Genomic DNA, 12,285 nt, shown 5'->3' on the forward strand with positions numbered 1-12,285 from the left:
GAACGATGCGCCTTCGCGCGCTCGTGTTTGACTCTACGCGGGAAAAAAGAACGGATACTTCAAAAGATGTATTTTTATCTCTTTCAGTTCGCTTAAAAACAATTGAGACGGTTGATATCATTATTTTATTTTCTCTTTATAAATGTGTTATTTACGTTTATTTTGTTATTAAAGTATTGTATTAATTTCCAGTGATAAGTGACTTAAATTCTTCAAAACATTTTTCATATGTAAAATTAGTTAGTAGTTGATACTTGCAAGGTTTCAGATATTTAATGGTTTTCCAATTTCTTTTAACACGTTCGCGCGCGGTACGTCGGTGGGCGATAGAAGATAAAAAACTAACGCGACACTACGTCGACAGTCGTTCAAGTTTGAAATCTAGTAATCCACCGTACGTCGACGGGCGGTATTGTTTCCTATTATGATATAAAGAAATCTGCCAGAACGCCCTAGGACGTGCGACGCCTGAAGACGTTCTGTCATTTGGTATGGTATTGGTAAGCGGACCTACGCAAGTACGCCTATGGACTTAGTATGGAAAAAACGTGTGTCAAAATGCCAAAATTTGTCATGCATTACAGCGCGCGAACGTGTTAACTGTTTTTGTCGGACATAATAAAAATTATGACAATATTTATTCCATTATTTAATAAATACACTCAAAATCTCGAAATCATGTCCCTCTAAGTACATAATATACTACTATTTGGACACTGCTCTTCCTTAAATTTCCTTAGAATTACTACTAGAAATGCTCAGCTGACCTTTTTGTTATCTAAAAACAAAGTAATGACCCGTTTACACGGGAACAAAGTAAATGTTTTTTTGTGTTTTATTGTGTTTTCCTAGTGTTGCTTGTTCTTGCTTGTTCTACGGCTTGGGGTGTTTTTGAACTGATTTCTACTTAACCTGCAATTGAAACAAGAATCATAGATTTTTTGACTTGCACTGCTGCCCAAATGTTTGTTGCAGATTCAGTCACAGAATTAGCAGGGCGCTGTGGACATATAGTTTTAGATGGCAGCAGCCACAAACAACTAGTTTCGACGAGAGCAGACGTAAAGCTAAAAATGTTTGCTATAGAGCTTAACAAAAATATATTAACTGAACGTTTTATCCATAATTTACGAAACCCTAACCATTTGTTATAATCTAGATCACCCTAATTAAGAATCAAAAAGATTATGAAGAATTTTCGAAAATATACTAATTACTCAAAACGTTCACGTACGTTTTTTTCCCATCTGTCCTTTTTACATTATACAAAAATGCATTTGAAAAATACAGTTCTGTTCAGCGGTTATCCAAAATTTTTGAAATGAAATTTAAAATGAATTCCAATGTGTTTAAAAGGGCACACAAGAAATTTGAGTACTACCTTTAAGAAAATACTCAAACATTAAGAGTTGAAAATTGTTTAAAACTTGTGCAAGATTCCGCTCAGCACATGGCTAAAAAGTTTTTACTTCCATGTGTATACGAGTAGGTGGCGGTATAGTTTATGTAAGATACGTAGATTCAAGATTTAAGAGACCGATGAAACGGTAAATAGTTGCGTAAACTTCCAAAAGATGGCACTAAAATAAAATGTTTAAAACGTGATATTTCAAGGCATAGAGGAACTATACTGGTGTTTCAAGGTATTGAAATAATTTTCTTATAAACGATATTATGACGTTATATTCTTATGTATGTAAATATTAAAATCTATAGTTTTACTATTTTTATTTCTCATGTGTACGAAAGAGGAATTAAAACAATGCACATTAAATTTAATTAAACTATTCTTTTGAAATTGTAATATATTATTATTACATAAATTTTATTACTTATCTTATATAAAATAACTTGTATTATTAAAAACTTGATGGTTTTCAGTATTTTATTTTAAATTTCGTTTCATTTGGCGGGGCTCCAAGATGTCCATTTATGGAAAAGAGGCAAACGGTTTATGCGTTGTTAGTGTGCGTAAATAACAGTATCATCTATTATTCTGTTAATTCAAAATCTGAATCAATGTAGAATTAAAACTCTGAACGTTTATGTTTTAGTTGTTCTTTCCATTAATTATTAAGTTTTAAAAATTATTAATAATCACATTAATCTAGAAAACTTTCGCAGACTGAATAGCTGCGCATGTGTGAGTGGGCCGGGTTCCAGCAAAATAACGATTTTTAGTGATGTCTTATTTAAATTTATCGACACATGTACATTTCACATAAAGGAAAAAAACTATAAATAATAGGTATTTAATATAGACTTGTACAAACAATTTATAATTGTATTATTAATATTTCTTTTTTATAAATATTCATAAATCGTATATTGTAAAATTAAAGTATATTTCATTACTACTGTAACTTTGACGTTTGGTAGTAAATTGTTATTTGGATTTTGATACCTACCTAATTATTAAATTACACAGGAGTTACATTTATTAGAACAAATAAGTGAACGTTTATAATTTTTGGAAAAAAATTACATCGGTTTTTCTATGATTTTTCTTGATTATGATAATTCTAATATTTGATTAATATTTGATTATGATAATTTTTACTTTAAAATTAATCAACAGGTATGAAAACTGTAGTTAACATGTGCTTTTTATTTTGTTTATATCTATAAACTGTCTTAAAGACTTGACAGAATAGTAAAACCTTGTATCAACTATTTCTTGAAAATTTACACATAAGAAACACAGTACACTTATGTAGAAAAAATGATATGATCACCTTTTCTTAAACAGAAAATTGTTTTCAACAACGTAAATACCAAAAGCTGAAAATTTAAGGTAACTAGTCCTAATTTAATTTTTAAAACTTGGGGCAATAACCGAACTTAATCCTATGTAACCATTTTTACTGTCAATGTTATGGTAAAATTTTATAAAGCGTACTAATAAATATATTTCCAACCTAATAACATAAGTTCTCACAGTTAAATAAGTCAATAGATATATAATAAGAACGATAGAATATTTTTAAAGATCCTTATTATAGTGAATTTGTCGAATATAGTTTCGAACATCACTAAAGTGAATGATTCAGCAGTAGCCCACATATTCCCGCAATGGTGATATAATGCAGCTTTAACCTTATTGGTCGATACGCCTATGCGGCATTTGAATCAACCAATCACAGCTTGGTTCGGGCACCGACGCTACCGACGCTGCTGCAGGGTATAAATAGCCGACCAACGAATTTTTCACCGTATTAACCGTTCGGCAAGCCTCTTAACCGGTAACGCTGAACTCCGACTGATTAATTTATTAATTTATAAATCTACGTTAAGTCAAGAAAACTCAATTCAAAATGGTAAGTTATTTCCAATTATTATATGTGTTTCTTATTCGCAACGGGATCCATTTAATAATTGTGATTATTTTACGATATAGCGCGTGATTAATCTTTACAATTTCGCCGGGTGACGCCATCTTGTCGGTGTATGACGATCTATGAAATGTCCATGAGGTCGGGTGTGGTGTTCTTTATTTCAAATATAGTGTTATATTATTCTTTATAATATTTTATTCCGAGTATATTTCGAACTTTTATCGTTTTATATTGTAATATCATAGTTATCCTATGTACTTCTATGCGGCCACGCCTTTGATTAATAATATTTATATCAATCTAAATTGATTCTTCAGTAATTCTCATTAAATTTATCATTGACCTAATTCAAGGCTAAATTTTATCTTGAGTTAACGTGGCTTACTGTAGCAAACAGATAACGGATTTGCAATTAACCGGCGTCTACTTTCACCGGTTTCGCGTACTCTCGCAACGCAATTGATCTTTTTATAAAGAAAGTATTTGCTACGAATCGCGAGTCTTGTTAGAAATTATTATGAAGAGGTTAGTAGAAATTGCATTTTTAGAGATTTAAGACTGATATAAAATACGTTTCGAAATAAATATCTTCTTGACATTGTCTTAATTCGTAATCTTAAATACGATTTCCGGTTATAGATCTAAGTTTCTATAGAGAGTTTAACATGTGAATGAGACTAAAATTAATCTGATTGTCTTTACAGCGTGAGTGCATCTCTGTACACGTTGGCCAAGCTGGAGTCCAGATCGGTAACGCCTGCTGGGAGCTGTACTGCCTTGAGCATGGCATCCAGCCTGATGGCCAGATGCCCACCGACAAGACCATCGGCGGCGGTGATGACTCTTTTAACACCTTCTTCAGCGAAACCGGTGCCGGCAAACACGTACCCAGGGCCGTGTTCGTCGACTTGGAGCCTACTGTAGTTGGTAAGTTAATAATCCACTAAGTAAATACTGTGTTTTTGTTAGGTATGAGATTAAAACTAATAAAATTTTTGTTTGTCCACAGATGAGGTTCGTACTGGCACATACAGACAGTTGTTTCATCCAGAACAGCTTATCACTGGTAAGGAAGACGCGGCCAATAACTATGCCCGTGGTCACTACACAATTGGAAAGGAAATCGTAGACCTGGTCTTGGACCGCATCCGTAAGCTCGCCGACCAGTGCACCGGTCTCCAGGGCTTCCTTATCTTCCACTCGTTCGGCGGTGGCACCGGATCCGGTTTCACTTCTCTCCTCATGGAACGTCTCTCTGTAGACTACGGAAAGAAGTCCAAACTAGAGTTCGCCATCTACCCCGCCCCGCAAGTGTCCACCGCTGTCGTCGAGCCGTACAACTCCATCCTCACCACCCACACCACCCTGGAGCACTCCGACTGCGCCTTCATGGTCGACAATGAAGCCATCTATGACATCTGCCGCCGCAACCTCGATATCGAACGCCCCACCTACACCAACCTGAACCGTCTCATCGGTCAGATCGTGTCCTCCATCACCGCTTCCCTGCGTTTCGACGGCGCCCTCAACGTCGACCTTACCGAGTTCCAGACTAACTTGGTGCCCTACCCACGTATCCACTTCCCTCTGGTCACCTACGCGCCCGTCATCTCTGCCGAGAAGGCTTACCATGAACAGCTGTCCGTAGCGGAGATTACCAATGCTTGCTTCGAACCCGCCAACCAGATGGTTAAATGTGACCCCCGTCACGGCAAGTACATGGCTTGCTGCATGTTGTACCGTGGTGATGTCGTCCCCAAGGACGTAAACGCCGCCATCGCTACCATCAAGACCAAGCGCACCATCCAGTTCGTGGACTGGTGCCCCACCGGTTTCAAGGTCGGTATCAACTACCAACCCCCGACCGTGGTGCCCGGCGGTGACTTGGCAAAGGTGCAGCGTGCCGTGTGCATGTTGTCCAACACCACCGCCATCGCTGAGGCATGGGCTCGTCTCGACCACAAGTTCGACCTCATGTACGCCAAGCGTGCCTTCGTCCACTGGTACGTCGGTGAGGGTATGGAGGAGGGTGAATTCTCAGAGGCCCGCGAGGACTTGGCCGCCCTCGAGAAGGATTACGAAGAGGTCGGCATGGACTCCGCAGAAGGTGAAGGCGAAGGAGCCGAGGAGTATTAAATTGCTCGAACAGAACATTCGCGGAATACATTCCCCGTCAATGTGAAATAAAAGAAATCATGACTTAAATTTGATTGTTTAATTTCAAACCTGAAGTGTCTATTCGCGACAAGTTATTTGTTTATACTTTGCCTTATATACCCCCGTCCTTAATCTGAACCTGCCTCACAAACTAAGCTGATATGATTCAATATAAAATGTTTAGTGGCTCCTTATATTAATATTAACTTGGACATTAAAATTTTGTTCACCATGCTAACATTAATAAAAACTGCTATAACCATTGTTATTTTAGACCTTCAAAAGATAAAATTTAAACACAAAACAAATTAGAAGAGGATTTATTTATATGGATCGAACTATATTCTGTTATTAATTCATCACCAGACTGCATTAGGTAGTTGATAAGATTTTCGATATAAGAAAAATACATGCTAATTATTCGTACTAACAAATTCTAGAAAAATTGATACCTTCATAAACACATTTGATACGAGTTGTCGATTTATTTAACAAGAAATATGATCTAATGTAAGTATGTGGTATCAAATATCTTTTAATGATTGCACTCGTTTGTAACTTATCTCGTATGACTGAACTTAATCCCGTGGAGTTTTTATTTTGATGACCTAGTTAGCGACTTTGAAAGCAACATTTCACTCAATTGTGAACGTGGGAAGATACATTTAGATAAATCGTGGCCCAAGAACAAAACTTTTTAGTTAAATGATTTGCTTATTGTAATTATTTTGTATTAATTGTTAGATATCAATAATTGAATCAAATATTTAAAACTTTTTTATATTGTAAATTTGTGAATCAACTGACTTACATATTATAATGTGCGATAAATGCACATTAAGTATAATTTACAAAAAAAATATAACAGTTATATAAAAGAGCTTGCAAGACATGAAAGTTTACATTTTAATTTAGATTCAGATTTAAATGTCTCTTTCGATTTTTATTGTACACAGTTAACGTCACTCCAAATTTAAAAAAAATCTTAACAGTTTCGTTATTAAGTCTCCAAAGATGTTAGAAAGAAATATTACCTTCGAGGAGCAATACTACCTACTGCACTCTAGTGATTTCATTATTAGAAAACTAGATAGCTGCTATTAAATACATTTTCATCTTTCGAGTATATTTGTGTATTGTTTTGAATGTATATTTAATATAATAATTAAAAAGATATATTAAAAAATATATTTGAACAAAAAAGTCATATTTGATTACCATCCAATTTTTTTTTAGTTTATTGTCCGCATAGTAAAAAAGAGGTTATTAAACCGAAATTTCGAGAAATTTTAGAATGTGTTTTTTTTATTTTTAAAAATAATAGCCGTTATAAATTGTATTATTTTTAATTGACTATATTACAAAACAGATAAATATAAAATAATTAATTTAATTTTCTGGAAGCCTTACATAAATAAGAAAATTTTTAGTAATTGTTTTAATACCATCCATTTTCTTTTCGGTTTTTTCACCTACGCAATTTTTTAATACTGAACCACAGATTAAATAATTTTATTGCTAATAAAGATTGAATTATTATAACACTAGGTCATTATTGTAACAAATTCACATGAATGTTAAGAAGGTCTTCGTTTTATGATATGGTCGCAAATTCTGTCTAGCGAATACAGTATTACATTTATAAAAGTATTACACTTTGTTGTCATGTTTAATGTAAGTTTCATTTAACGATAATCAACATGGATTTGTACAATTATTATTTAATCTATTTGCCTAAATATTTGTTATATTTTCAAGATGGATATTTTGGTCCATATGTAAATATTAGTATAGATTATTGTGCCAGCTATAACTCTTAGACTATATAAACAAGCGGATGACTGACGTATGTAAGAATAATTTGTTAGTTGCTTTTAAGGTCATAACTCTGAATACAAGTGTTGAATCGCCTTGACGACAAACCCACATAACAGCCCACATCCTGACGTAATCCTTCGCGGACAACGTCAAGAGTAAATGAAAATTGAGTGGGCGCCATGACATCATAGCAATGCCTTATTAAGTATTGCGGCGTTCATTGAGAATAAAGGCCGCGTATGGTAGCAAATTACTTCATTATAACGATACGTTGAATATATTACGATTATCATTAAAATTATTGTCAGTATATCGGTGCTGGCTTTATATTTTCATTTTAATTAAATTATTTTATTTAAGTGTATGTGTTTGTGTATTGTTTTATAAAGTACTTACAAAAACAACCTAATGTAATAATTCTTGTACGTTTAAAAAATATGATTTTTTTTGTCGAAATATTAGTGTTTGTCTTATTGATATTTAAAGATTTCGCGGATTAGCGGTGGCAGGATACGTAGCCTTAACCTCGTTTATACTTACAGAACGTGAGCTAGAGCGCTCCCTCAGGTTTAGGCTGGTTAAGCGGTTAATAGACGTTCGAACTTAAAAATTGAGAGGTTTAAGTTCGCATAGTTGGCTCGACGTCGGTGACACACGGCATACGAGCTTATTTCGCTTCATCAAATGGAACACCGAGGATATCTTGTGTTATTTATGATTGACATTACATTTTGTTATGAAAAACTAGAACAGAAAATTTAGGAGTGTTTGAGTTAGGTTAGAATGGCTAACCAAAAGCGTGCCTAAAAAGTAACAACGTAATATTTTTTTTACGATTTTTTTGTCCGCGTTGGACACTAATTCACCTAATGGAATGCGACGATGTGGTTGTGAAATTTGACTCTAACCCTGAAGAGACCTGGGTTACATCATCTCGTCTTATATCTTCTGTGCTTAGTATTTCTCTATGAGATCGAATTAGGAATTAGAAGATCCGATTACGCAGCGAATTGGCAAATTCAAGTGTCAGTCGGCAGACCACATGCACGCAGAACAGATGAGGTTGCGCAGTACAGTGCACGTACCGGCAAGCGTAGCGTAGAACGTTCATCCACAATATGGACAGACAAAGTAAAGGTGGTTGAAAGTCGTCGTTCGTCTTACGGTTGAAAAGATGAACCAAAAGCGTTCATCGCATACAAATTTAATAAAAAGACTACACCGTGAAATGGAAGATTTTCGTTAATATTTATGAATGTCAGTATTCCTAATAAATTATTGTCCTTAATTTTACATAGTGTGCCGTTATAAGAAAAATATATGTATTTATAATAAAAATGGGTAGTAGTAGATGGCGATAAAAAAAAGGGCACACAAAGAAAAGTATGTATTTAATAATTTAACTTAGGGTAGTGGGCAGAAGGCCTGGTCTAATTTTGCACCGCAGTTCGGTACTCCCCTGATGGTGGTGGTAGGCAGCTGCACGATCTCCCAGGACTGGTCAGGCGGCAGCAAGTCGAGAGCAGGGAGCGCCGGTAGGTTGCAGTATGTGTCGGTTCCGGTGCACGGTGATATAATTCCAACGGTGTAAAACTTGCAGTGTAAAACTTGCAGTCTAAAACTTGCAGTCTAAAACTTGCAATGTAAAACTTGCAGTCTAAAACTTGTAGTATAAACTTTGCACCTGTGAATAAATGTCACAGTTATGATATACATATATAAGTATATGTACAAATTGCTCCGCTGACAGTAAACCCCGAGATGGCTTGCGACGAAGGAAGGGCAGAAACCGAAAGCAGTTGGTGTGATTGTTTACTGTCAGAACGGAATTACAAAATGTAAAGCATGTAAAACAATAATAGGAGAGATAAACAATTAAACAAATTAAAAAGTAATAATGAATACATAATGATGGAACTATGGACACAGACAAAATGTTGAGCTCTAACTTATAGATAAATGCTACTTAATATTAATGTCTTTATAATATTTGTTCAACACTTACCCCTTTGGGGTGCGAGGCGATGTAAAGATTGTGGCGTGAACTAAATGATGCCCAGAGAATGAATAGGACCAAGACGTGAATTTATAACGTAAATTCTAACTGGCCCCGGCGCGTGAGAAGACACGTAGCTGGTGAACGCAACCGACACAAAGAGTGTGCGTCGGTGCGTGAGACGACACCTAGCTAGTGAACGCGACCGAGGCCAGGATCCTTCTGCCTGGCAAATGTGAACTGCTGTCGCTGGTGCGCGGGCGCATAGGAATTTTTGTTATAAAAACAAAGATCCGTTAAACCAATAGCACGCTCCCACGACCCCACGCCACTTGAGATATACCGTTACCCGCTAAGGGTTGAACAATTTTTTGCTGTATTGCGATTTATGAGACGTTTCTCGTGATTATATTTTTTGGTTAAAATTTTAACTAAGATTTATGGGACGTTAATCTGCAACGTTACATTACCCCGCGCGTCACCGAAGGATTTTATTTCATTTAAAGGAAATAAAATCCGAACTTATTGATAACAATTTCATTTTTATCCTTTTAAACTCATTCTTTCATACTTCTCGCAAACAAACTAGCAATAGTAATCATTATAAGGATTACTAACGCGACCAAACAATTATGAAGGTTATAGATTCATTCTAATAACCCAAACGAAATATTACGCGGTTAATGGTAATGCTTTAGTTTATGTTGTGTCGCATTGTTTGTTATTTATTCAAACCTATTATTTTTAAATCCTTTATGTGCCATGTTCCAACATTTTTACCGGCCATGTCTTCTAATACATACACTAAGGGAGAATTCTTTTTAATTATACATTTTATATAAAGAATCAAGAATAACGTATGTCTTAACAAGCACGTCTTCTACGCTATCGGAATCGTCCGAAATTTGATTGACTCTATTAGTATAAAACATCCCCAGAAGGAAAAAGAGGACCCAGTGTAGCAATTTGTTTACGTAAATTGTTAACAATAGCGCCATGTTTAACCTATTTTTATAAATTGGTAAAGAGAGAAAGAAGAAGAAATTAAATGCACCACAATAAGGAAGGTGTTGAACAAGTATTCTACTCAATCTACTCCGTTCTGTTACAAATTCACTAACGAACGTTATGGTTGCTAGTATAAGAATTAAAAAAATAACACACAAAAAAACACGAAAATAATGCGTATAACTGCAACTAATGTGTACGGTCCTATGAAAAAATAGCAGAAGCAAAAAAAGTTACAACATAAGAACAAAATGTATGTTAAACTAAACAAAAACTTTTTTAAGTGAAGGATGTACACTTCAGTTGCTGGCGGTAGAAAATGCAAAAATAACGTTTTACAAAGCTAATTAAATAAAAAAACAATCACATAACTACACTACAATGCAAAATCAGACCTTTTAATACCACGTTGGGCGCCAGTGTGCCGGTTGAAAAAAAGAAAATGTATTTATTTAATGAAAATAGGTAGTTGGCAACAAAAAGGCACAAGAAGAAAAGTATGTATATATTTAATTAATTAAGGGTAGTGGGCAGAAGGCCTGGTCTAATTTTGCACCGCAGTTCGGTACTCCCCTGATGGTGGTGGTAGGCAGCTGCACGATCTCCCAGGACTGGTCAGGCGGCAGCAAGTCGAGAGCAGGGAGCGCCGGTAGGTTGCAGTATGTGTCGGTTCCGGTGCACGGTGATATAATTCCAACGGTGTAAAACTTGCAGTGTAAAACTTGCAGTCTAAAACTTGCAGTCTAAAACTTGCAATGTAAAACTTGCAGTCTAAAACTTGTAGTATAAACTTTGCACCTGTGAATAAATGTCACAGTTATGATATACATATATAAGTATATGTACAAATTGCTCCGCTGACAGTAAACCCCGAGATGGCTTGCGACGAAGGAAGGGCAGAAACCGAAAGCAGTTGGTGTGATTGTTTACTGTCAGAACGGAATTACAAAATGTAAAGCATGTAAAACAATAATAGGAGAGATAAACAATTAAACAAATTAAAAAGTAATAATGAATACATAATGATGGAACTATGGACACAGACAAAATGTTGAGCTCTAACTTATAGATAAATGCTACTTAATATTAATGTCTTTATAATATTTGTTCAACACTTACCCCTTTGGGGTGCGAGGCGATGTAAAGATTGTGGCGTGAACTAAATGATGCCCAGAGAATGAATAGGACCAAGACGTGAATTTATAACGTAAATTCTAACTGGCCCCGGCGCGTGAGAAGACACGTAGCTGGTGAACGCAACCGACACAAAGAGTGTGCGTCGGTGCGTGAGACGACACCTAGCTAGTGAACGCGACCGAGGCCAGGATCCTTCTGCCTGGCAAATGTGAACTGCTGTCGCTGGTGCGCGGGCGCATAGGAATTTTTGTTATAAAAACAAAGATCCGTTAAACCAATAGCACGCTCCCACGACCCCACGCCACTTGAGATATACCGTTACCCGCTAAGGGTTGAACAATTTTTTGCTGTATTGCGATTTATGAGACGTTTCTCGTGATTATATTTTTTGGTTAAAATTTTAACTAAGATTTATGGGACGTTAATCTGCAACGTTACAATAGACATCGACAACGTTATAACGATGTATATGCATTGATACCGGATTGAGAGCCTATCGACGTAACACTTTGAAGATTCCGGAGAAGATCAAATCTATTTTTTTTTTATAAACACTCTCTACCATCTTTTTTTCTTATTCGGGACAGGCACATATACCCTCCTACTTTTACCTTCCCTCTCTCATTTTTTACAATTTCTATCATTCAGCATACATTCAACACACAGCATTCACCACCATTACATTCACGCATTGTCTCCCATCTTTCGCCACACTTCCTATTACACGGTTTTGTTCTGCCTAGTTATATCACCCACCACCCTGCAACAAAACCGCAAAGAAAATGTGGCGGCTTTCCTACTCTTCCAAAAGGGAAGCGACGTTGCTGGAAGCAA

The 12,285-nt window shown here is 35.9% G+C and overlaps 1 protein-coding gene across 1 annotated transcript; it reads left to right on the plus strand.

The window, feature by feature from the left end:
• Positions 1-3,206: 3,206 nt before the first annotated feature.
• Positions 3,207-5,540, plus strand: LOC137925250 (tubulin alpha chain). The gene is made up of 3 exons (XM_068768673.1): positions 3,207-3,317; positions 4,040-4,262; positions 4,345-5,540. Exons 1-3 carry the CDS (start codon positions 3,315-3,317, stop codon positions 5,469-5,471), a joined length of 1,353 nt encoding a protein of 450 aa, XP_068624774.1. The 5' UTR covers positions 3,207-3,314; the 3' UTR covers positions 5,472-5,540.
• The last annotated feature ends 6,745 nt before the right edge of the window (positions 5,541-12,285 follow it).

This window comes from Battus philenor, unplaced genomic scaffold (assembly GCF_028537555.1).
Source record: "Battus philenor isolate CCGP_79_NKW_IND1 unplaced genomic scaffold, ilBatPhil1.0.hap1 SCAF_26, whole genome shotgun sequence".
Lineage (NCBI taxonomy): Eukaryota > Metazoa > Arthropoda > Insecta > Lepidoptera > Papilionidae > Battus > Battus philenor.

Coding starts and splice junctions, on each gene's coding strand:
- LOC137925250 (XM_068768673.1), top strand. Junction 4,263..4,344: donor CTTGGAGCCTACTGTAGTTG/GTAAGTTAATAA, acceptor GTTTGTCCACAG/ATGAGGTTCGTACTGGCACA.